The following is a 26,958-nucleotide window of genomic DNA, read 5'->3' as shown; positions in this document are numbered from 1 at the left end:
CTCGGTTAGCTAAATGTTATGGATAAATGTTTAATGAATAGTTAGAAGTGATTTATAAGCCATTTAGACAACAAAAAAACATGGATAAACTGTTCAGATGCTAAAAAGCAATAAGTAAGAACAGTAGAAATACTCAACATATAAAGTGATGGACTAACATTTTGAATAGTCAAAAGAATCCTAAATATTTCAAATTGTTGGCTAAAAGTAATGGACAGACAACTCAAATAGTTTGTTAGCTAAAAGTAAGTAGCTAACATCAACGGTCTAGCTTAAAGTAAGGAATAAATGATTAATTGGCATGATAAAGAGTAGAAAAAGTTACCTAAAAGTGATGGATTAATAGTTTGTTAATGTAAATAGTAAGTACATATTCAGATAGTGAGTTAGCTGAAAGTAATGTAAAAATAACATCTAAATGGCTGAAAAAGCTAAAAGTGAATAAATAGTTCAAATAATTAACGAAGAAGCAGTCGAAAAAAGCGCAAGAGTTCATTAGTCAAAAGTAAGCAGGCTAACTAATTAATGCATAAACTGTTTATCTCAAAATAAGGCATACACTCTCTTTGGAACTAAAATTTATAGTAGAAATATGTAGCACGTAACAGCTTGAATAGCTGAAAGTAAGTGTTTCACATAGATAAAAGTAATAGACAAACAGTTCAAATAGTTCATTAGCTTGACGTAAGTAGCTACCATTAATGGTTTAGCTCTACGTAAGGAATAAACCATGTAAAGCTAAAAGTAACTGACTTGATAAAGAGTATAAAAAGTTATCTAAAAGTGATGTATTAACTGTTTGAATAGCTAAAAGTAGCATAAATGTTTACTTTGGTAGCTAAAGTAACTGAGAACATACAGTGCTCTTGTTTTGTTCATCCTTTTTATATCAGAGGTGGTCGATTTAATACCAGAAGTCCTCTCTGTAGGCTGTAATGCAACACAGTTTAATTAACACCTCTCTAAAACAGTCCAAAAAAAAAGGATGAAAATAATGATACCAGGGTACCATATGAAGTGCAGAAATGTATTTGACGAATACATATATAAGTTGTTGTCTTCACTAATGTTTACAATTAAGATGTAACTTTACATTTGTCTTAGAAAGAATATTAAAGTCTATCGTGCAGTCAGCTCCAGTGAATTTCTGTTAAATGTCAGTTAGATAAAATCCTTTTAGTGATGGTTTGTCAGTAAAAAAAAACAAAAAAACAAAAAAAACAAAAAACAAAACACAGACACGCTAAGTTAAAATTTGTCAGTAGTTTATTCATCGGTCCAACTGTACATAATGCAGTGAGAGAGGGACACCAGACGATGAGTAACATGGAGGATTACAACGATGCCAGTGCTATGGCAGCACCTGGAACACACCAACTATCAGCTGGACTGGAAAATAATAGCCCTGCACAAGGAAACTGTTCAGGCCTCAATATGCACAGGCACCATAACAGTGTGTTTGTGTACGTGTTTGTGCATGTGTGTGATTAAAAATATCAGATCAGATGAAAAACACACAAAAATGATTTTTTATTATTTTTTTCAGTTCCACAAATGTAAAAGGGTGCTCTCTCGCTTTTCGTTGGAAATATTACTTCAGTTCTTTTTATTATTTGTCCATCCATAGTTTGCGTACGTTGAAGCGAAGTGAAACGAGACGTGGGTGTGGCCAAATACAAAAAGAGTAGCTGATTAGCAAGAGTTTTAGTAATTCCGTGTCTACACTGATATCATTATTACCCATACTTTTGTGCAATATCTCTCTTTGCATAGTAAATAAAAGTTAAATGTTTTTTTTTTTGTTGTTGTTGACATGCACCTATCTTTTGTAGCGTATTTTTCTTGCAGATTTTGGGGACTGCCATAGCCTATAGAATTATAAGCCCACTATAGTGATTGCATGCAGCGTTTCCAGTAGAGCTCGAGAACTTGATTTTCTACTAAGAGTTTATGAGAGCAAAAAGGTTTTAAGCCGGTATAGTGGGTGTTGATGAGGACTGTTACGTGAGACCTGGCTGGACAGGTGAGCGCCTGCGTGGACAGACTTCATGCCCTCAGCAGAAGGAGAGGCACCACTGGCTGCAGACAGAGGGGGGGGAAAGTGCTCTGTGTGCAACAACATCCATATGTTCATGTGATTGGTTCTTTGGCTTTTGAGTCACTGTTGAAGATACTTCGGGAGGGGAAGGGGGGGAATCTTGTGACGTTAATCTGACGCGATATCAGTCTGAATCCCTCTAGAACTGACATGCTTCTCCTCGACACCACAGCTGCTCTGTCTTCTAACCTTTGACCTGGAGGCTGTGCAGCGTGCGATGACAATTTCGGCCCAAATCACCATTTTTTTATTCTTTACATTTTTTTATGATAACATTGCCAAAAACACCCGCTATACAACATGCTAAGATAAAAAACAAAAAAAACAAAAGCAATTTATGTTCTTGTAAAATGCTGTTAATACCAAACCTGAACTCTTTGTTTATGTACAATTTTGTTTGCGTGCATTCACTGTGTGAAATACACGGTCCCTTATGGGTCCTCACATGCAGCCTCCTTAGTCGTCTATAGCACCTAAACGTGAACTATAGGAGCTTTAACCGGCTCTCCACTGTGTTTGTTGTTTAACCAGGCTCTCCGCCGCCTTAGTTAAATCATTTTTTTTTTCTCTTTGTATGTTTTTTTGCGGTATAGTCATAGCTTTCGTAGCCATGCAGAGCCCTGCAGAGAGGGCTCTTCATGCCAGGGGGGCCAGCAAGCAGCACGCTTTGTGCGGATAATCATGCCAGGTGAGAGAGTGGTGTGGATTCCGCCTGAACGCCTGTGCACTGGCACTAAAGAATGGAAGAGGAGATCTGTCACTCTAGAGATCAGGGTGTCGGGGGTTGTGGGTTTGTTATATGGGTGGAGGTGGAGTTGAAAAGGCTGCGTTTCTAATGTAACTACGATGGAATTTATTAAAATGTCCACTATGTCTTTGTTCAAGTAAATCTAATGCCAAAGATCAGCAGCAATAAGTGCAGTCCAGCTGTCAGGTAGCCAACTAAGGAAGCCTTGGAGGAGTCCGTCTGTGATTTGCCAGCTCTCCTTGGGTTAAATGGCTGTGGCGTTGGGGTCATACCTCCGTTTCTTCACATTTCTTATGAGGAGACAAGAAACAGAAGTCAGCGTGTGTCATAAGTACATCTGTAACACAACTAGAGCAACCTGGACAAGCAACCACACTCATCTCTCCAGTTTTAATGCCATAAACAATTTACTATTGTCATATTCAAGAGTGTTTTTTGAGCACTTTAAAAAGCTGAAGACATTAAAGTGAGGAAAGGCTGGTCCATGTTTGAAGCAGTCAGAGATATTTATATTCACAAGCCTTAACATCCCCATTCATGACGAGAGATTATTATGTTTAGGATACATTCCACTTTGAATTTGAGACACTGAGCATTAAAGGGAGTGACCGAAAGCCAAACTTTCACCCAGTTTATCGAGCGAAAGAATGAAGCCTGAATTTTGAAGGTCTATGAATATAAACATCCTCTGTTGCCATCCTCTTCTCGTGCGTGCAACATCAGTTGACAAGATGAAGAAGTGTAGGAGACACGTCTCATTACCAGTTTTGATGGGAAAAGACATTAGTTCCACTCAAAACATAACCATCTGGGAGGAAAGAGCTAGCATAAAATATACACTCTATAGAGGAGGGAAAGAGGACACAACCACATAAACAACAACCACAGCGGCAGCAGCAGCAACAATAACTACTACCACAACAGTGGGACAACAACGACAACAGGAGTGATGCATAACCTCCCCGTACTGTGGCTTGTTGTGGGGCTTCTATCACTCTGTCATGCACCTGTTCCAATAGTAGGCCAGTTGAAGGTGGCACTATTGCTGTGCGTGGTTCATGCAGTGCAGTGCGCCGTGTCTGTACCAGGTCTGTGAAGCAGGCAGCAATGGCAGCTGGTGTGGGCGGGTCCGAGAGTCCTGCTCTGCTCTAGGGCGGAGACTGGCCATCGAAGGCGGGCGCGGCCAGCCATGGCACAAAGGCTGCGGCCAACAATAAGGTCCTGGCTCTCTCCCCCTCTCTCTCTTTCTCTCTCTCGCTCTCTCTCTCTCTCTCTCTGGCGCTCTCACTACTTCATTTAAAGTCTCACCCTCAAAACAGTAATGGATTGAGAAAAAGATTATGGAAGTGATGAGAGCACGACAAACCCCTGGACCAAATCACTGCAGGTTTGGCTCAGCCTTTGTGCAATGAACTGACATACTCCAAATCAAACAAGTCAACATGCAGAAATGTTTCGTTTTGTAGTCTGTTTTTTTTCTCAACTTGTTATTGTTCTGTTTTGGTGACAATCATGATGCTTTGCTATCTGGCATGCTTTGGTGGCTGCAGGATTGTAATCTCTCAGTTACTCCTTAGGCCTATTTAGATGTGTAACACCCCTGTTGCTCAAGACAGCAGGCTAATCAGCGGTAGGTTGGAACTTGTTTAACACAATCTTTTGTACAATAGAGTACGTTCCCTGGCTACACTGATATGTTAGAGGTCTATTTTTGGATTTCAGAGGGGAAATAACATATAAACGTATTAACACAATTATACATTTAACCATTTAGCTGTTAACTAAGTCTTCTTTCCCCTCTGTTATCTGAGCATGCATGTCAAGCATTGAGCTCTGCCCGTCCAATCAGTTTGAGGTTCTGCTACAGATCCACAGATTACCCCTGCAGTCTCTCCAAATCACCCTTTACACAGCTACACCCTTGGACATCATCCACATCTTCTTCGTTATCGTTTGTTTATCATTAATCCTAAGGGTCCATATTCTGTAGCAGGAGCTCAAACCCTGGTGTCTAGAAGCAGCAGGGATGCTAGAGTTAGAGCAGGAGAGGCATGCGGCGTGTTGCTTACTTAAAGCCCCATCCAGTCCCCCCCAGCACTATGGCAGCCACAAGGATGGCTCCGGCGATGGAGCCTATTATTAGATTGGTGGCACTAGGACCTGTAAAGGGTTATGGGGAAAAAGACATGAGTTTCTATACTCACTTACTGTGTAAAATAACATGTAACTATACAATGACGATTTCACATGGAACAGAAAACATAACCAGAAGTATACTATTACAGTAAAATGACTGAATCTGAGGTTTTTGCATGCTTTTCCAGCCCCTGTTAGTGTGAAGATAATGAGGTAGAGGCCCTGGGAATATTTAAATGTATGAGCTGAGGTAGTGATTATCAGTGGTTTGTCTCTTAAAGTTGTGCACAAGACTAGACCCTGGGTGTCCGTCACTAAACAGAGATTGACAGCTGATATTTGTGTGTATGTGGCCTGTAGTATGAGCAGTGGAAAAATGTTTTTTAGGGGTCCCAGTCACCACACAGCCTACCACTGACAGGACTGACAAGCCACGTCACTAACTGGACACTTCTCAGGACTGTTTTTCCATCTAAATGCCCCACATGCCCCAGAAAGGAGAGGATCACGGGAGCAACCACATAACGACTAAGAATCAGAGAAAGAAAAGAAGAAGAGGGGAGGATGAAGAAAGAGGCTTGTAATAATGGGGAACAACAGGAAGTGGCAGGAGAGGAGGAGGAGGAGGAGGAGGAGGAGGAGGAATCCATCAATCAATCACACGACACTGAAAACATCCAATCACATGACAATTATATGGTCATCACCAACACACAAGAAAACACAAAGCCACCGGGACGCACACACGGGCTCAGGCCGGCTCACGAGACCGCCCGCACACTGAGGCACCACTATGAGAGGAAGAGCTGTGAAAGGGTTAAAGATGCTTACTCTATTCCCCACCCTGTGCCTCCAAAAATCACCCCCAGGGCCAGAATGGTCCCTGCTACTGCCCCTATCAGCCTGTTAGTGGCCACGCTCACTGTGCAGAGGGAAAAGGAGCATTATTACCACCCTGTCAAAAACAAACAGCAGGCTTCTGCTTCAAGAGTCATGGATGAAGTGGCACCATTCCCTCTGTGACGCTCCCCGTCCCCCTTAAACCACCTCCCTGTCCCCCTGTGGTCAAAGTGTCAGGTGTACACACAATCAAGTCAACAAAATGTAACACTCTTATGTTCTCCTTCAGTCTTTACGACGTCAGTACACCTGGGAAACTCACGGCTAAGAATCTGTGTCGACTGAGAATGACATAGTAATATTGCAGAACATTCGGTAAATAGTTAAAATCGTTAATTGAGTGTGCGAAAAAAAAGTGTGTTATTCATTCTATCAGGTGCCAGAGAGGGGGAAAGGGGTGGAAACCGACCCTTGGGTCCTTCGTCCTGATCGACCTCAGGCTCTTTAGGCGGGTCAGGCATGCTACAGTCTGTCCCCGCCCAGGTGGTGTCACACGTGCATGTGGCTTCATTGTTGCACACCTGTACAGATCAGACAGAAATAGATGAGGTGACGAGGGGAACGTAAGAGCTGTAAATAAAGATGCTGACACACCGAGGTACTTTTTGGCAACTATCTCCACTGGCAACATTCCCAGCTGTCTTCACATCAGGTATTTATAGAAGGTTATGCCTCATCCACAGTTAAAGGTCCAATGTGTAGGATTTAATGCCATTTACTGGGGTGACTGCTGATGGGAAACAACTGAGCAGCCCTCGCCTCACCCTCCCTTACTGTGGCTGAAAAATGACCCTCTACAGAGTCGGTGTTTGATTTGTCTGTTCTGGGCTACTGTAGAAACATGGCAGTGCAACATGGCAGACTCTTCTTCCTCTGTAAATATAAAAGTCTCATTCTAAGGTAACAAAAACATAACAATGCTTAATTTCAGGTGATTACAAACTGATTATGTATATTATATTTCATTTCTGCCAATAGATCCCCAAAAATCCTACACACTAGACCTTTAAGACAGGCTACCACATAGACACTTACTGCAGTGTAAAGATGATCAAACACTGTATAAAGATAAAGACACAATTGTGGAAACTGATCTGGGTTAATTATATCACAGCTCTACAATAGAATTTTTCACACAGACAGCTTTGTACAGATGGAAGTAATTGTGCAAACAATGCTAACCGTGGAGTCGCTAACTAATTGAATTAGACAACAATGACTGGAACCAATAAACTGAAAGGGCTGGAGTCCAATAAGCTTTTCTCACAGCAAATATTATTAGTGCTGACAGAAGGAAAAGCACTGTACCACACACTGCATCGTGTATTAATACATGTAACAAATATTCTGTGGAAAAAAAAGTTGTTACCCAAAAACAGTTTTTTCATTTTAGCATTTAATGTACCGATAATTGAGGAAGCACAGCCAGGCAGGAGAAGCCTGCTCATATGTGACAGGCATTTTCTATAAAGTCACACAGGTGTTTTCACTTACGTGTCCTGATTAGACCTCCTCTAAGAACTGCATGTACACACTGTATTTGATTGATAGTTACATCACTCCCTTTTTACTTGGTTACAGGGGCAGGACAATTTAAACCCCCCAATCTCTTATTGTCGCATTTATGCTGCGTTCCATTGTACTCTGAAAAGCTCCCACACGTGACATCATGGCAGTGTAGCAGCACACAGAGACACACCTGTGTCCAAGTGCAAGTCCTTTTAGGAATATCTCAACTTACTTTAATACTTGTTTTTAAGCATTTAAACACATTTTATTTTATTTTTGGTATTCTATCATTTTTTGTTGTTAGTCTGACTGAAGCTCCTGTCTATTATTTATTGTACAGCCTTATTTAAGTGATGTCCCAAGCAAACACTAAAGGGCAAAGCTTACATGATGGGTTAGATTACAGCAGGACTCACCCCATGGGCAGAGCACACCTGTCCATTAGGTCCAGTAGGACAAGTGCTCATGTTGAGTGACTGGATGGGCAGACACTTGCGGTCAAGGCACATCATCGACGGCCCACAGGGGGTTCCATCCTCCACGTAGCCTAAATCAGTCTCATCATCCAGAAGGACATGTCCACCACTGTGAGGAAAGCATGGAGGGGAGGAAAGGTGGAGAAACATGAAGGACAGAGGAGAGGTGGGGAGAGGAGGAGGGAATAAAAACTCACAAAAAGGAAGATTAAACCAAATGTGACATTCTATACGTTTCCATGACTTGAACAGGTCTTATTTTGTAGTAAACATGTTTTTACCTGCAGTCTACCAGCCTGCCCTGATGGTTGAAGGAAGCTGGAGTAATTTCTCCTTTCATTATACCAATGCGTGGGTTCCGACCAATGTTGGTACACAAAAGGTAACCACAGAACACATCACTGGAAAAGACAACAAAGACAAATCTGTACAGATCTTCCAATCTTCCACTTAATACACATTTTGACTTGTTAGATCTTCCCCAACTATCACATTTAAATCCCTATCCTCTTCAGACTCATCCTTTAACTTTTTCATTTTAGACACTTAAATGTATTTTGTATTTCTTTGTAAAGCTCTTGCTGAATATTCATAGTTTTTAAATGTGTAAATAAACTGACTTGACTTGATGGCTCCTTCATGATAGGCCATTCAATTTAGCAGTTGAAGAAAGAGTTCGAATGTTCAAAATATGGCCCTGACTTTAAACATGGATGTATTAAGACAGCTGGAATCATGTTGGCCTTGCTGACAAAATGCAATAATGCAACTTTCCAAGAATTTACACCTCATCATTGTATGCAACTCCATGCAACAGTCAAATTCCAGTTTACATCCATGTCTGTCCACGCTCAATAATGCAGTGAAGACTTTGAGGAATTGCACGTGTGATTCGAGTGAATAATTTCTAGTAAGAAACATGCTGTCTTTGCCGGGAGTCTAATTTTACAGAGGAGTACAGAGGATTGATAAAGAGCTTCGTCACAACAACAACGACAATCACCTGAAGCTCAGTATCAGCAAATCCAATGATCTTAGAGTGGACTACTGCTGTTTGTCTATTAGATTGAGAGAAACACAACAGCCCAGTCACCAGGATATAATGTTAGCAGTCTGTTGTTGACATGTGTACCAAACATTCACTTTATGCACTTATTAACACACTTTCACTTCAGGAAGGGAAGAGGAAGAAGGTGGCATTATTACAAGCCAACAAGGTTACCTAAACCTGAGCATAATCACAATGTTCTGATACAAGAAATACAGAGAATAGAACCTAAAGAAATGTAAAATTCCATTTTCAGCATATTTTCACGGTGGGCACCCAAGATTTCTGTTACCTAATGGTCACTGTTCGACCTTTTGGATACAAAATGTCACCACATCATGATTTTATTCTAGTTTATATTTGTCTAAAAATGCTGTCCTTTCTTTCTTTGACTGCCAAGAGCCAATCAGTGCATCCAATTGTACTGACTCAAGAATGATACACATGTCTGTCCCGGCCTTTGGTGGCATAAAAACTGTTGCAAAAAACATTGACGGGAAACTTCCAACTTCAAACACAGTAAAGTATTGCTCCAAAACATCTCCAGAGCCTTGACAGCTTTTTTTATGTGCGTGTCATCACAATGCAAAGTCTCTAAGCTGAGATCCATGGGCACTACTAGGGAGTTTGCCGCATAAAGATCAAACAAAACCTTTTCTGGCATACGAGCTCAGTGAATGACTTTCAGTTAATGGCTGGCATCTTGGGGTTCAGCATCCTGCTCTTAAAATACATCAAAATGCTTTTAGGACAGTGTGTGCCCTTTGTTGCCCTCTGTTGGTTGGCTTCAAACAATTTGAATGTCTTCCATTGTTAGGAATAAAAGATGATCGGGAAGAACCAAAGCCCAGCTGTTATGTAGAAACAGAAAGCACTGTTGTGCTGACATGCATAGTGGAAATACCACAGTTCATGTCCTGTCAAACTCACTGTTTGCTACACTGGATCCATTTGTCTCCATCCTTTCCACAGTTGCCTTTCTCTGTGCCCTCCGTGTTCAGCTTCTCATAGCAGAACTTCTCCGAGCCTCCAGATTCTGAGGAAGAGAGAGGAGAGGAGAGCTGCACAGCCAGACTACGAAAAAACCTCGCTTTTTATTTAGCATCTTTTTGTGATGATACTCCTAGAATCAAAGAAATATAAATCTTACTTGATCCCCAGATGTATTTACACTGGTTCTCTCTTGTCTTGCATTCTCCATTGTAGCAGCGGCCCTTCAGAGAGAAAAAGAGAGAAAATACTCCTTCAGTCAGCTGTTTTGCCGATGCGTCACTGCTCTTTTTGGACCAACACATTTTTACAAGTCATCAGCCTGCATACCTGGTTCACCTGACAGAGGTAACCATCTTGTTTATGAAGATTGGGAGGGCACTGCAGATAGTCACAAACATAAAAAAAACAAACATTTGTATTATCTTCAATATGCAAAAAATGAACAGTCTGGAGCAAGAAAAAGTAAAAATGCAACTCAAGAACACCTGTCCAGAATCCCCGGAGCAGGTCTCTGAGATGTCACAGTCATTCACAGCGTAACGGCAACTGTAACCTCGTGGATAGAACTGGCAAGAAAAGAAAGCAGAAAAGTCTAAATTAAGGTCTCCGAGGTACATTTTTTGTGTTATAAAACTCTCCAGAAAAGACCCAACTCATACCAGACACGTGTTATTGCAGCATGGGCCGTCGCTGCAGTGCGCCCCATTGGCGAGGGAACACTTTTTGCAGCATTCCTTGTAGCACTCCTGTAAAACAAACAGCGAAGGAGTCTCATCCGTCTGAACAAACAGACCTCAACAAACAGACTTCCTGAAGTCAAAGACACTCACTGCTCTCGCTCCGCAGTCACACTCCTCTCCCACCTCTACAAATCCGTTACCACATTCTGTCGGCTCGAACAGCTGCCAGAAGAAGACGGGAGGGTAAATGACAGAGCAGCGTGATGTGTGACTCATGACAGCTGTGACGTGTGGAGCTGTGAGACACTTACCTTGGTGGGCCTGTTAAACAGACACGAGCCTCCACCTTTCAGAAGGAACTCTTTGTAGTCTGTGATGCTGCATTTCGAGAATCTCCGTGGGTGTTGGACCCTGAAGAGAGAGAATACTGGGTGATAATTAACCAGAAAAAAAGTGTTGTCCGATGAGGATGGAAGCATGGTTCACAATGCTGCGGGGAGCCGTGTTTGTGATGAGCTGCTGGTGTGACAGCAGAGACTCCCACAATCTTTGTTTTTCCACTTCTGTGGGGTTTTATTACACTTTGTGTATTTCTCAAGCTTATTATGACTAACTACTCTCGCTGCTGTCTTTTACTGTTTACTTTATACCTTTACAAATTCTTCGCACTAATGAGACAAGATTTCTGACGGTTCTATTAAAGGAGCCATATTATGTTCTATTCAGGTTCAGAATTTTGTTTTAGGTTACTAGTAGAATAGCTTTTACATGCTGTAGAGCTAAAAAAACAGATCAGTTTTCTCATACTGTCCTGTATCACCCCTCTGACTGAAATTAAAGGATTAAAGGCCTGCCCAGGAGGAGTATTTCCTGTGGGAGAGAGGACCTCCAGCTGGCACGTACATTGACCTTTTGACTTTTACTTTTCAGACCTTTTACATAAACATATACTATATAAAACACTGAAGAAAAAAGAAACAAAGTAATAATGCATAATAAGGCTCCTGCAAAATTCAGTAAGAAATCTTGAAAAGTTTGCCAACATTTTCAACAGAGTGTGAATAAATACCAGTTTTGACATAATGATGTCAGTGTATTGTATTGCAGAAATATCTACTGAAGTAAGCATGTCAACCAGCTAGCCTTGTCCCGTTCCAAGGCTCGTGTGGAGTTAACATTAACAACACAGTCCAAACTGCTAACTGCACTATCTGCTAAGAACAGCTACAGTTAGCAGCAGTAACCAGTTACTCAAATAATATGCTGTCCCTTATTTGTTTTGACTATGAATGTGACAGATGACAACTTCTTACATATTGCACTTTTAAATTAAATACAGTACTTTTTCTCAAGGACTCACAAAATAGAATTGAAAAGCCTCCTACAGGACAATATTACGACTTGTTTATATGTGTAACATCTCCTGACAGCTCGCAATCTGATGCAAAAACATCTTGTAACTGCCATTACTGCCTACAACAAGACTTTTAAAGCACATACACTTTGAGAATATTGCCATAATATTATCACAGTTAAGTGATAGGGTCACTACAAATTCTAATTATGCCAAATTAAGATTTATTTGCCAGTATCTGCCAGTGTTACATGCCCCCAATTGAGCGCCAATAAAAACACGAAATGCCAATGGGAATAGACAAAAACACAACCAGTTACGTCTGAAGAGTGAACAGAATAAATTAATTACTGATAAAGCAGCAATCAAATGCCTTCGTGATAACATCAGACTGTTTAACTGCAGCAATTGTTCCACTGATTCTCTTCTCACGCTGTGTGTGTGTGTGTGTGTGTGTGTGTGTGTGTGTGTGTGTGTGTGTGTGTGTGTGTGAAAGAGAGAGAGAGTGTGTTGGACATTACCCCGTGTCCTCCATTATGCATCCAGTCCACGTCTCAACACAACCACATTCCTCTGCAAATGGGAAAGAGAGAAGAGAAAAAACGACAGAGGAAATGAACAGAAGAAAAACTATTCAAATAAAATATGTTGACCTGAATTGTTTCCACTTAATCATCTCAAAAAGATTCACCAGTCAATCACCAGATTTAGCACGTGATTTTGAAAGCCTTTCAGCTAGAACTAAAATCCCTGCACTTTCTCAATGACGTACACACAATCCTCTATCAAGTGCTGCCAGTTCTGGGACTTTATAAAGAATCTCTCTGATGGTTGAGCTTGCAGTCTTCAAACATGGCAGCCGTTAAGACTCTGACTTTGCCTCATTAAGCACTGTGATAAAAATATGATCTGAAAACTAATGGCATAAATCCCTCTCCAGTCTGACTCAGCTAAGTCTACTTTTGGACCACATTCTCCAAGACAATCACTGTGTTTCTCCATCTGTCACTTCTGGCACAGATAAGAGTTGACAAGAGACAGTTTGATCCCATCAGAAGGCATCTTTTTTTGTTTTGTAGGCTCCATCTGCTATGTTAAAGACATTTAAGCCCCTGGACCAGAAATCTAAGACAACCCCAGCTTTTCAAATGCAATTTATAGAAAATTGTACCATCTTGTATTCAGGCCATTTAGAACTTTAAGTTGGTTGATTTCATGTAACCGTGAATTTTTAAGGGCAAGTGAACACAACACACAATAACTACATATTATCCTACTGGAGCCCAGAGGAACTGTATCTAGCCATGCCAACAGCTTTGGTTTATACACTTCAGTTTTAAAATATCTGCTGTAACGCCGATACAAATGAGAGGTAATTACATTTCTGATGCTTCTCTTGGGCTTTGACAAACAAACACTGATTTTTCATCATTTTCTGACATTTTATTTACCAAACAACTAATCTTTAATCTTCAAATAAAAAGAATGAAAAAAAATCAGCTGCAATCTAAAAAACAGGGATAAAACTAATTTAAAATTCAGTACATGCTTTCAACAAGAAAATAGATACATGGAGTGCCTTTCATGAAAGACTATTAACATGGCTGCATCTTTGGCCATTTTGATTCCAGCTGGCTCCTGTGTGCTATGTCATACCCCTCTCTCCCACTATTGCCTGTCTGCCTCTTCCTCTGTCACCTGTGGGTTTTCTGCCTGTGCACTAACTCCACCACTGTGGGAAAACTATCTGCATGGCCAGATACAACTAGGGGTAAGCAGAAAAAACATGTATTCCTGTTATTTGTTGTGCTTTTTGCAGAGAATATGAGATAACATGTGTTTTCATGTATACTTCTCTTGGATGCAGGGTCCCACTGGATACCCAGGTTCTGAGCCAGACTCTGGGATAGAGACCCCGCCATGGCCAAGCTGTTGCCATACTGTGAACACAGCAGAAACCAGGGATTATTCAGCTGCAGTCACACAGACACACACTTTGATATGCGTGGACAGAGTGACGCTCCATGTTAGACAGACCTCATTGACCCCTACTCCACGACTCGAAGAACACATCCCTCCAAAGTATGCTGCGCTGCTTCTGCGGTAGTGGAAGGTCACATTCCTACAAGAATGATGGAAGACAGAGGTAGACACTGATAAAAAAAATCACAGAGGATTAGAAGGGTCAAAAAGTGGATGTGAATATTCACAGTGCTGTTTTAAACAAAGGTAGCTGCAGCTGCAAGCCACATGTACCATGAACTTGCAAAAGCATACAGAGAGAATATTATAGGAACAAGGTCAAAGCATGCCTAAAAATGATGTCAAACTTGGATCTTGGTCAGTTATTTTATGCAGCAGTTATGTTTATTGCATCCAGCCTACACACTGTAGGTCTCTGGTGGTTGAATCGCAGATTCAGGTCAATATTTTTATTGACTCGAGGCTATGATTACACAGAGCAGAGTACAAAAAACATACTACTCAATAGCAATGAAACAATGGCACCCAGGAGGAATGAGGTGCAACAAAAGAATGACAATAACAAAATGAACTTAAACACAGATGGATATTTAAATGGTACTTCAATAGTTCATGATATTTGGTTTTCTTTTATTTAAAAAAACAAATTACACAACCATCAGAGAAAAATCTGAGATATGAAAGAGAATTAAAGCTTTAATCTTGGCTAAAAATGAAAGATTTTCCACATTAATAAAGCAGACGCATCAAAGCATGAAAGAAACAGATTTAGTTTAAATAAACTTACGAGATGAGGTGCACAGCGTCAGCGTGGTGTTTGATGCTCTGCTGCCGGTACTTGGCGAAATCCCGCAGCATCTCCAGTGGCCGCACGCTGATGGGGATGTGATCCTTGTCTGTCCAGATCTCCACGGCAACGAGCACCACACGTGTATGCAGTTGCTCTTTGAAGACCTGCCATTGAAGTGCAAAGTGAATGGGAGGAATAAAGAAAGACAGAGAGAGAGAGACGAGCAGAGAGACGTAGAAGCAACAGCACAGGGAGAGGAGAGCAACACTGGGTGTGAGATTGAATCTGTTCTGTCTGAGGAGGGCAGATGAGGGGTCGCAGCACACTGGGATAAAGGAGGAACAGGGCAGTGTTAATACATGTGATCCATGGGCCAAATGACGATTACAGTCGCCATTAAGACACATGAAGAGATTTTCAGCTTTACACACACTGCAAGGATATTTTTAATAATGCCTCTTGTCTTGTATCTTATGCACATAAGCAACATATGGGCTGCATTATCACGGACGAACAGTTACAGTCAGCTGTACTCAGCCTTCAAACCGCAAGAAACATAACCAATGGTTTGTTGCAGTCAAAGTCAGAGGCTGGAATTTCCCAGATAAAATCCCCAACCTCCGACCTCTAAGCGTTCCAGGTGCATGATGCCGTAAACGTAAACAAAAAACACGACCGACCATAACAAGCGGATGTTTCCTTAGCGAGTGTGCACACAAATAAACCCTCAGCAGTCTAGCCTCGTTGCATATATAAACAAAACAAAGTAGGAATAACCACACATGCAGTAACAGGCGCCATTACATGTTTTATCTTATTTTATTTTATACTTGGGAAAGTATCTAAATACAGTGATGGAATGTAGCTAAGTACCTTTACTCAAGAATTCTACTTAAGTACTTGGAGGCAGTACAATTTACTTACACTTAATTTATTTGATCACTTTAGTTACTTTTAACAGCAACGATTTCAATAACAATGCTGAATATTAGATCTGATAATCGGTCAGACTGATAATCATTTGAACCCTAGTACACAGTATATAAATACATTTTAAATGTCTGTATCATTTACTTTTACTTTTATAGTTAAGTACATTTAAAATCAGATACTTCATGACTTTAACTCAAGAACTATTTCTATGGGTAGGCTTAAGATTTACCAAAGTAATATTTTAGCACGATAAATCTACACTGTCTAAATATTCTATCCACTTCCCTAATATAAATACTGAAGTCTCCTACCGCCTCCTCATGTGTGCTGCCATCGTTGTGTGCTGTAAGACAACTGCTTCGTCAAGAAGTTAGGGGTTGTTGAATTTGCCCTGTGTTTACAAATAGGACTTTGCCTGGCCTTCCAATCTACTTATTCTAGTAGGAAAGTTTAAAGTTCAAATGTTAGCATGCTATCATTTACTGCTTAGCGCTAAAGAAAAGAGACAAACCCAACTAACTTGTTGTTGCTAGTGGCATTAGAGGAAAAGTTTGTCTTTTATAGGGAAATTGATTGGTTGTACCAAAATTTGACTTTTGACCTGCTGGTTTCACTAGATGAAGAGTCATGGGATCACCAGATTCATTAGGATTCATCCTCTGGAGACCATGCTTGTCTGTACAGCATTTGATGGCAATCCACCTGGCAGTTGTTGAGTTACTTGAAGACTAAGTCAAATTGGTGGACAGACCCACCGACATTGCCTTTTCTAGACAAACAGTGCTAGAGTGGCTAATGACAAAACGAAAAAAAAAAAGAACTGTATGAGTGTTAATTCTGAAATGGATCAACAAACCACATACTATACAGTTCTCAAAGGGTTACTTACAGCATCCACAAGATTCACCACCGACTTGGCAAAATTCCTTGTGTGCTGCTTGGTCTTGTGTCGTTTATACTGCACATATAAAGAAAAACAAAGATATACATGTATAAGCTGCAATGATTTGATGATGCTGGCTCAACATGCCAACAGACAATTTCAGAATCTACTGTAAATATGCAATGGTGTAAATATTTTCATACAATTGGGCAATTGCATAAATATCTTTGGAGTTTATTTTTATTTTATTTTCCACTTATTACTGGTTTTAACCGATGCTCTCTATTTCTGCTATTCCCTTTGCTTCTTTAATAATGCAAATATCCCAGTTGTGGGACTAATAAAGGAGTAACTTAGCTTATCTCATCTTATCTCATCTCATCGCATCTTATCTCCCTCTTGTGGGATGAAATGCAGAGTATGTAGGAAATATTAATGAGTTTTCAGATATATATTTGACAAATTACCAGTAAACCAGTATGAACTGATTAAAGACAGTGAAAGCTGATGATCTGTTGTTGTTGCTGCTTTGAGTAAGAACACATACCATGCTGTGGTCACTGACAATCATGATCTCCAAATACTTCATCTCCTCAAAAACACTGCGAGGCATCTGTAAAATAAAAACCACCATTAGAAGTTTTCTTTCAACAGTCCCATTATGAAGTTTGTCCTTCAAAATGTTTATCAGAATCCAAGGGGTGGGTGAACTCAAGTTTATTGCATTACAACATAAAGAAGTGCGTTCAGGGACTTACAGCTCGCTTTTTCCTGCGCTTCAGCCAGGACAAGTCATCGAGCTCCGAGAAGAGCTGCTCCTCCTCGACTGTGAACACACACAGAAGAAACGAATGACACTTCAACACACTTATTAAGAATTTACAACCGGATATGCCCCTCTCCCCACAGGGATGTGTTTGTCTTGTGTTGTCTTTACCCAGAATATAAAATAAAATTGTTTCCCAGAATTTCCCATTAAGTATTGTGTTGCTTAATAATACCACTGAAGCAGACACTGAACTTGGCAAAAAGATCGACAGACATCAGAGCAAGAGAACATCTTGTGCGTTATAAAAATAAAGTAAATGCAACTTAGCCCATCAATCTTAACACTCTACCATTACCTCCACTTGATTCCACAGTTGTTTTCACTTTCTGACTAATCAAAACTATCAAAATTGTGTTGTTTTGACCACTGACTAGTTAAAGCTCCATTGCTACAACCACATGATTCACTACTTGCGGACATCCTTCAGTGCTTTGTGATGGATATACTAGGAGGTAGGCAATGTCAGGGACAAGAGAGGTGTGGTGATGGTCATAGGTGGCAGACTGATGAAGGGGGTTATGTAAGAGGGTGGACAACACTGATGGAAACCCTTACCCGGTTCCTCTGAATCATCGTTCCAGTCAAGTGTGGCTGTTCTTCTTAATTTGTGTGGCCTTGCAGCTGTATCCTGCACGGGTGAGGCAAACAAGTGTTAAAATATTGAACAGGATCCGTCATGGGAAGGCACTGACACTTGTGAAGGACAGTGCTCACTAAAAAATGTGTAAAGATTCAACTTTCGTGTCATATAGCATGTCAAAACTTAGTTTCCACTGCACAGTTCTGTTCAGTTTATAACTTATTACAACGGTTATTTTTGCCTTTCTTCGTTGTGGATGGGGGGCCCCCCATCGAGGCCCCTTTGTTGAAAAATGTGTGCTAAAATGCCCTCCTGGGAGCCAAAACGTGCGCTAAAGTGCCCTCCTGGGAGCCAAAACGTGCGCTAAAGTGCCCCCTTGGGAGCCAAAACGTGTGCTAAAGTGCCCTCTTTGGAGCCTAAAAAGTGTGCTAAAATGCCCTCATGGTTGGCAAAACATACTAAACTGCGCCATTGGCTGGTTAAAAGATGATAAACTACCCTCTTGGGAGCCAAGAATGTGCTAAAGTGCCCTCTTGGGAACCTAAACACATGCTAAAGTGCCCTCTTGGGAGCCAAAATGTGCGCCAAAGTGCCCTCTTGGGAGCTAAAACGCACGCTAAAGTGCCCTTCTTTTTCACCCCTGCCCTTCAAAAAGTCTGTGCACGCCACTGCCTAGCATACTGATCCTATACTAAAGCGGACTTAAAACACTGCTGATTGCTGATTGGTTAATTGGAACAAACAGTCATCTTGCCGTCTGCACTCTGTTGTCAAATTTCCAAAACTCATTTTGTCAGCAGTCTTCTGTCGTGCTGCCTGCAGCGTTTTCACTAGTTTACTTGCAATAAACAACCACAAGTGTGTGCTGTGTGAAGAGAATGTGTGGTTAAACAAGAGGGAGAGAGTGGCAGAAGAGAGACAGTGAATGCAAAGAGAGCAGAAGAGAGAAGGTGTAGTGGTTTGTAGATGTTGCCAATCTGACATTAATGTACAGAAAACTTCACAATATGTCAGCTAATAAATGCATCAGCCTCTCAAGAGTTAAGCCTGTTTCCTAACTGCTGGAAAATTGAACAAGCTCTGGTAACAATCCAGCACAGATAAAGAGTACTGTTTGCACAAAACAGATATAAAGTTTAGGTACATTAATTACAAGTTAAGTACAGATTCAAAGGGTACTATACCAAAAGAGCTTTGGTGGAAACACGGCTTTCGTGTACTGAATATTAAACAGATGCGGACAAATAATATTGAACTGTTTTAAGAAACATCATTGTTTGCTCTCTTCCTGAGAGCTGGATGAGAAGATCGATAACACTCTCATGTCTTTCTGCTTAATATGAATGTACCCCCAGCAAAAGGTTAACTTACTGTAGCTTAGCACGAACACTGAAAACAGCTAGTCTGTGCAGTTCTGAAGCTCACAGTACCTCATTTATCTATACCATAAAACATGACATGTTGTGATTTTACGACTGGTGATGGCCAAGACCATTTCTTTCATATACAAGAGGTTTGACAATAGTATCTTGATACTTTTTTCAACCATACTGCTCAGCCCTACTACAAATACCAATATTAATATAATAGTGTCTTCAGTTATAAAATCAATGAAACCTTAAAACAATCTCCAAAACAGAGTATACTAGAACATAAGCCATCCATCCAACATGTTAGATTTCACTCCAGACATGCTTCATTATCTCATCTCATTGGCAGATAGGATTTCCTGAGGTGAGCATGTAAACAGCAGTAACAGCAGAGGGAGTTGTGCATACGTGGTGAAGGTGATGCGACATTAGTAGCAGGACAAAACCTTTGTGTGATACAATATTGTTCCTCTGGGCGACAGGAATAACTTACGATTGAATGAGTCTGCTGTAAGGGCTCAATTAGATACATATAGACTCCATCATCAAACATCCCACTGCCGGGCAGAGAGAGGGAAGAAAAGAGAGAGAAGACAGTCGATACTGAGTCAATAGAAAGAGAGACGAGTGTATCCACAGATATTCTGAACACGGCGAGGTTTATACACAAACTCTGCCGTTCACTTACTGCAGCCCGTTGCAGGTAGATAAGGCCGCACGGGAGTTCTCGTTCCCTCTCACCTGGCCGTGGTAGTAACAGTGCTCACCGCCCTGAGGGAAGAAGACACAGTGCCAGTGCAGAACACACAGCAAAACACCAGCCATATCACACACCACTGTGCATACGTCAACAGATCTCTCACATTCAACATAACATGGTGAATGTGTCATATTTCTTCCTTAATTATCATGTGTTAGAATCTGCTTACATCTCCGGGGAGGTAACAGCTTGTCTCACAGATGCCGATTTTGGTATATATGCAATGCGTTTCTGTAGGGGGTTGGTGCTCGTTAAGATGTGCAGTTAATGCATCGCAAAGGTGGGTCCTGGCACTATCTGTGACTCAGCTGTCAGATCCAGGGTGAGCAGAGGACATTCTCACCCCCCCACGCTCCCTCAATCGCTCTCCCTCATTCTCGCTTCACCCATCCTACGCTGCACTGATACTGCAGAGGGCTTTCTCTCCCTCGTCACGTGACCAGAGCTCCAGCAGGAGGATGCAGGGGAGCAAAACCCTGCTGATTCAGCTACAGTATGCCCAGCCCAGCCCAGCCCAGCCCAGCCTGAATCAGCAGCAGCAGCAGCAGAAGCCATTCCTCATTCCCAACCTGTCCCCCCTTCTCTACCTCCTCTATATTTCCTGCTCTCTAACAATCATACACTTTTCATCACTATCTATCTATCTATCTATCTATCTATCTATCTATCTATCTATCTATCTATCTATCTATCTATCTATCTATCTATCTATCTATCTATCTATCTCATCACTCTTCTTCTTGTACATTTTGTTCTTTTTCTCAGCTGCAAAGAACATTTCCTGGATGTAGCAGCAGTAGTTTGGATGACACATGACAGTCGCAGTGTTAATTTGATTACAAGAAATCCTGGCAATGACAGATAGCATGCAAACTGATTTACAGGAACTCTCAGCCTGTCCCTTTTTGTTTTGGTTTTTTTTGTTTCAAAGCCTATTTCCCGAAGATGAGACAAAGCATATCTGTGCTTCACAGACAATGTGCATGACTGTACAAAATAAAAAACAGCCGGATGCATTGTACCAGCTAACAGAAATGCAGAACCAGCCTCCACCAGAACAAGACAGATGCATCGCATTTTTAGTCACGACTATAGAAGACGTTACCTTTGACAGAACGGGCTTTCCTCCCTCATAGTGGATCTCAACATAATCTGAAGACAGCAAGTCACTGTGAAAAGAGAGATTTAAGCTGGTTAGGGTGGGAGGATGTGATGCAGTGACAATAAAAGCAAGAGTCTGTCTGTTTTTGCTTTCTCTGACTCACACGTTGTGGTTTTGAACTAGCGGTGAGCAAAGCTTTGGTTGGCGTTCAAACAAGAATACTCATCACCGCTGTGTGCCTGGATTAGCCTGCACAAACACTCTCGTGGCATCCCAGAAGTACAGCGGAGATGTTAAATGTTGCCTGCCCTCTGGAAAAATTATGATGCATTTACTTCTGAGGATAATTAATCATCACAGGCAGAGGCCGCTCAAACAAACCACATTTGGTGGAGTAAGAAATCTTTCAAAAATATGTAAATAAATATGGTCGTATACAAGATGCAAACAGCAAAGCTGCACACTAATTTTGCAAAGTGCAAACTGAAACTGCATTTTACATGAGCGGTTCTTCCTTATATCTCCCAAAATCAGATCAGTGGTTGAGAAACAGTACACATAACAGGAACAGAAACAACTAACTTGATCTGAAAGCTGCCAATGAAAGCCTAATGTGATAAGTGATAGTGAGGCCTCGGCTTCACCTTGAACACAACAGTCCTCCCGGCAGTTTCCCGCTGTCTGAGTCAGCGTCCCTCACCCGTTCCACACACTCAATCTGTTAGCTGACAGCTGACTTCAAGGGATTTCTGCCACAATGGCGCTTTTTTTTCTGAGTAACCTTGCAAATCAAAAGCATCCTCCTCTCTGGCGTCGCAGCACAAAAAAAAAAAAAAAAAAAGACAGTCATGATGGATCTGTCTTATGACACAAGAAGTGTGACATTTATGAGTGATGCTCGGCTGCATGCAAGCAGGAAGTGCAGCATTATGAGGGGAGGCATGAGCGGCGTCTGTGAGAGATTCCTGAGTGAGGGGCTATTTATAGCCTGCCAGATGAGGCAGGGCGAGGAGAGTGGGCCACGCTAGAGTGCACTGGTGTTTGTATGAGTGTGTGTGCGTGTGTACGGTGGACAGCATTGCAGTGCATGATGGGGTAAAGCACTGGAATGCGAGTGTATCGCAATGTTTGTGTGTGTGTGTGTGTGTATGTGTGTGTGTGTGTGTGTGTGTGTGTGTGTATGTGCGTGTGTGCATGTGTGTGTGATGTCTGTGAGAGCTGTGAAAGTGTGTGAGGACCATGAGAAGGGAGTCCTGCCCCGAGGTCTCTCAGCCCACAGGAGATTGAGTGCCACAATGCAGCAGCAGCAGCAGCAGAGAAAAGGGATACAGAGGCGAGGCAGAGAGGAAGGACCAAAAAACTGCAGGAGGTTCTCACGTCTGGCGCCAGATCAAATGTAGCTCTGAATCCTGTAGTGACACATGGCGTTATCTACCTCTAACATACAGAAATGATCTGATCTGAGTCTAAATAAACGGAGATACTCTGAAGAAGGTCCAACTCAATAGAAAAAAAAAATCTTGTCAGGGTTAAAAAAAACTACTTTCCTACTTTGCAGTCAGAGAGGTGAGCACATAAAGTAGCACCTATTGGCAGGTTGCAGACCTATCTATATTTAGATCAGTACTGTCGCAGCTACAACACCAAGCAGAATTCAAACCCCTGTTCTCACACAAAAAAAGGCACACACCGGAGTTAGCTCATGTATCTCACAGATAACCTACGGTACGCGCAAACAGCTGCGAATCAAGGTCACACTTCCAAGCCTCTCTGCTGCTCCTGTGAAAAGTTCCGGTTGTATTATGTCCGACAACGGGAAGGACGAGACATCTGTTAGACATGATGAGATTGTGTGAGCTGGACAAGACGCTTATCTGTCTCTACACTACTTATGCCACATACTAACACATGACAACAGTCACCTCTGCCTTTTTGAACTTTCACAAAACCACACTGAATATATAAAATTTAGAACCAAGTGAAGACAAACAGAATATATCAAGATACCACAGCAGGTGATGACTCTCTATTTGGCCTTCCTGACACACAAGCGTCAACTCTTCAGTAAACCCAGTCAGATATGTGGTCTCCAAACAACATGGTGCTTTACAGCAAATTGATCATAATCTCCTATATCATCTGACCTTGAGAGACACATTAATGTAATTGCACATGGCTGCATAAATCTGCACTTTCGACGGTGGCATTGAAATGATGCTCAGACTGCAAAGAACATGGCTGGTTATTCGTCATTAGATAAAGTAATTAAATAAGAATGTCCTCAATCAACTCGATACTCGATACATTTTATTGATAATTTAGTTTCTAGTTACACTAGTTGCATACTGCATCAGAGCCAAGGTGGTGCATCTTTTAGTTAATTGATATGAATTCCTATAGTCAGAAAAATGCTGAGTGTCATATCCGATAATAGCCTGGCTGATAATCAGTTGTGATGATCAGTTGACCCATAGTATACAGCATGAACATACATGTAAATGTATCAGAATGTACTTTTATTTGTACTTATGACACTTAAATATATTTACCACCCAGGTTCGTGACACTCCCTCGTTGGTGGTTTTTTTTTTTTTTTTTTTGCATTGTTAGACGGGAATGCAGTGGGCTGCTAACCAGAAACTGAATACCAGTACAATGACTAACAATCCAACCACGGAAAAATCCAAGTCTTAACTTCTAAGAGCACTCAGCCGTGTAGACGGCAATATTACAATATTTCATTACAGAATCCAGTCTTGAATTACATTAAGGGACCTGTAATTCAATTAGCATTTCAAAGTCCTTGTTCACATGCACATTAAGCCTTCACATATGTAGACCGGCTACTTTGTGAAGGGAGCGAATCAATATCATTGAGTGTCCGGAGCCTCGTGTCTCCAAACGGGATAACTGTCTATCTGCTTCGTATGATGCAAAGCAATTAAACCTCATTAAAGATTGAGACTGAGGTTTTCCAAATCATTTGGTCAAACCGTTTGTCTCTAGTCTGGCAGCTGAACTCAGACAGCTTCTAGCACTTAGAGGAATCTGGCAACCAGTGCTGAAATACAGTTTGGCTGATTACATTCTTTTAGACGGATGCTGCTGCATTAATCACTGACCTAACATATAATAGTACATATCATTTACAAACAGCCGTCCACAGATGGGAATCGCAAGTGTTGTCATTTTTGGATTCAGCTATGACACATTGCTTACTCACGGATACATCCACAGCTGGTTCTGGTAAATTTTAATGCCAGACTTCCACAGTTCCCTTTTTTATGTTCAAACCACGTAATGATGTTAAATGCATCTCTGCTCAGCAGTCACTCAAATTATGCTTCATGCTATGTCATCAAAAACATGTAGTCCATTAATGTAGTATAACTAGAGGATCACTTCTCACACTGATCATGTTTAGGATATGAGTTGGAGCATATAACAACAATCTGGCTCATTTGCTTCTGGATTTCTCCTGAATGGTGCACAGCAATCAGAGTTTTCCCCTCTGACTGTGATTTTGTGACTTTCTGCAATCCAGTGTTTAATTGATTCTCTTCTTGTTCAATGTTCCCTTAAAGAATAAAACACTTGCATTGCACATTTAGTTGACATCCGCCCTAGGTTTAAATTATTAAAGCTAAAAAGCCTTGCATTAAGAAATTAAACCCGAAATCACATATTTTCCTTTGATTGATTCTTACAATTCTTTGTACCTTCCAGAGTGAGTGAGAATTTGTTCTAACAGAAATGTTTGAGCGATGTTTACACATCTTCTCTTTAACCTCAGGATGAGTAAAGATATCTGCAATTTTCAGGCAATCCACACATTACTGTCAATATGACCTCGATGGGAGATACTGTTGAGGCACACAAATGGCTCTCACTGGTAGTTCAAACACCGGTCAAGGAGTTAGTAGTGATTAAAATGAAATTCTGTTCTTGTCAGCATGTTGCTCTATTGGTCGTGGCTGCTGAGACCCTATGGGTGGTGCTAACTTTTGACACTGTTATAGATATACAACATAATTTTGATATAATTATATCACAATCTTGTCTCCAAATCTGACTGAGACCAAAGCAGAAGTAGCCCTCTGGTAAAGCCATTACGGTTAACTGCGAAGAGATCTACAGCCACAATATTCCTTTGATAACCACAGTGGCTGACTAGCAATGAAATAAATCATGTTAGCTTCATGTTCAGTGAGATGAGGAGGACTTACTTGTTCAACGCAAGATCCAGAACGAACCTGGTGCCAAATGCCTCTAACTGGAAACTGGCTTGGGCGAGGTGGACCGCCTGTATTGGAAAGAAAAACTGTCACTGCAGATGAAGCAACTAGATGTGGACAAATAACAGATGTGGCGGATAAATGGCAGATGGTAATGTGCAGTGGGTACACTGGAAGCGAGGCTTCCTTCAGCATGGGCGCTCTGGCATCGCTCCAGTTATTTAAAAAATTAGGCTCGCCTGGGATGGGTTATCTTTGCTTTGGGCTGACAATGTGCAGCAAAATGAAATTAAAGATGGAGTTCAAGAAGGCACAATATGGACTTAAAAACTGCAAAGCCTCGACCACACAGCAAAAAATCACTGCATCCCAGTATCAATCGCCCTCACCCGTCCCCCCTCGATGCTGGCTTACCTTGCCCTCCGTGGCTTGGTTCTTGGCCCGGGTGTCCAGGTCATGGTAGGTACTCTCCGAATCCTCGTTTAGGTAGTAGATCAACCGCGAGGGATAGGTGATCACATGCTCTACTGCATGGCGTGTACTGTTGTCTGTAGCAGGTGCTGCAGTTGCCTGTTGCTTCAGCAGGGCTGGCACTGCGTCCCTCTCAACCTTGTCCTCTACTCCTTGAGAAACTGCAAGAGAACACCCACCGCACAGGCATTAAAAAACACCCGATCGGTCCCCATGCACACACGCATGCACAAAGAGCCAGCTGTCATTCTTTATTCATGAAACACATTGATAATACTGAGGCGAGTGGCCGCGGCTTCATTGCGATTCTTCAGGACACAGTTCGGTAAGATTGGTTACATACCCCACAGTGTACTGACAGCTACATAAGGCAGTGAAATTGATTTAGAACACAGAATATAAATTGCTTCATTTCACTGAGAGGTACTTTTGATATGCTTATTGGCAAAGTAAAAAAAAAAATAAAAAAAAAAACTCTGCAGCAGACAGATGAATGCAGTGAGCATTATGCAATACTAATACATATACCCACAGACAACAACGGTGTATAATATGATGCACTTGAGCAAAGAGACTCTCAGTGACTTTTAATTTAAATGTGCTTATCATACATAATAAAGAGCACATCATCTTTTAAAAGCTGAACAAAAGATGCTGGGATGCTGTGGTCTGCCTCATGCACCATCACGCTGAAGACGCCGCATATTAAATGAAACACTTCCCTCTCTTTCATGTGGAAAACAAGGCGATGCTGTACAGCTGCAGCTCATCGTCAGATGTCATTTTTAAGCCACACGCACAAACTCAAATGTCTATTTAATTTAGTTTGAAGTGACAAAATAGAAGCCAGCGGGCTCTTGCGATACGTACCGGATGACGCTAGTGATGGATGAAGCCAGGGCGAAAGGATGCTGACGAGCAAAGTGGCCAGAAATATCAAATGCATGATTCATATTTGATAACTGAAAATATCTCAATATCAACACATCAACGCAGTGAATAGCTGGCGGCCCATCGTGGCGTGGAGGCGGTGCCGTGCGAGGGGGTCTTTCTTCATGGATCCGGGAGGCACCGGGAGGC

General features: G+C 41.5%; 1 protein-coding gene across 4 annotated transcripts; it reads right to left on the bottom strand.

Annotated features, from left to right (window-relative positions):
- Positions 1-1,248: 1,248 nt before the first annotated feature.
- On the bottom strand, positions 1,249-26,887 carry LOC119025723 (disintegrin and metalloproteinase domain-containing protein 23). 4 transcript variants are annotated; one of them, XR_005076909.1, is made up of 27 exons: positions 26,749-26,887; positions 25,822-26,039; positions 25,399-25,475; positions 21,176-21,239; positions 19,999-20,081; positions 19,804-19,867; positions 17,916-17,988; positions 17,290-17,357; positions 17,079-17,144; positions 16,538-16,606; positions 14,713-14,879; positions 13,980-14,064; positions 13,795-13,882; positions 12,464-12,515; positions 10,900-10,999; positions 10,739-10,810; positions 10,568-10,654; positions 10,394-10,474; positions 10,236-10,286; positions 10,066-10,129; positions 9,846-9,951; positions 8,149-8,268; positions 7,808-7,976; positions 6,292-6,403; positions 5,814-5,904; positions 4,916-5,006; positions 3,080-3,136 (listed from the first exon to the last, which is right to left on the bottom strand). XR_005076909.1 is itself a non-coding variant. In XM_037109612.1 (26 exons), exons 1-26 carry the CDS (start codon positions 26,822-26,824, stop codon positions 3,091-3,093), a joined length of 2,349 nt encoding a protein of 782 aa, XP_036965507.1. In that variant the 5' UTR covers positions 26,825-26,887; the 3' UTR covers positions 1,249-3,090. The 4 variants fall into 4 exon arrangements, 3 of the variants coding, with proteins under 3 accessions (XP_036965507.1, XP_036965506.1, XP_036965509.1); XM_037109612.1 differs by lacking the exon at positions 4,916-5,006 and having other exon boundaries at positions 1,249-3,136; XM_037109611.1 differs by lacking the exon at positions 5,814-5,904 and having other exon boundaries at positions 1,249-3,136.
- Between the last annotated feature and the right edge of the window lie 71 nt (positions 26,888-26,958).

The sequence above is a fragment of the Acanthopagrus latus genome, chromosome 9, assembly GCF_904848185.1.
Source record: "Acanthopagrus latus isolate v.2019 chromosome 9, fAcaLat1.1, whole genome shotgun sequence".
Classification (NCBI taxonomy): domain Eukaryota; kingdom Metazoa; phylum Chordata; class Actinopteri; order Spariformes; family Sparidae; genus Acanthopagrus; species Acanthopagrus latus.
Note: the sequence above shows the minus strand (reverse complement) of the source record. Positions and strands in the feature narration are given on the sequence as shown.

Bases quoted from the DNA above. Each gene is read 5' to 3' on its own strand.
- LOC119025723 (XM_037109612.1), bottom strand. From the start codon at position 26,824: ATGCATTTGATATTTCTGGCCACTTTGCTCGTCAGCATCCTTTCGCCC. The intron at 17,358-17,915 runs GTAAGGGTTTCC...GTGTGTTCACAG, and splicing joins CGATGATTCAGAGGAACCGG to TCGAGGAGGAGCAGCTCTTC. The intron at 6,404-7,807 runs GTGAGTCCTGCT...TGATCTGTACAG, and splicing joins AGGTGTGCTCTGCCCATGGG to GTGTGCAACAATGAAGCCAC.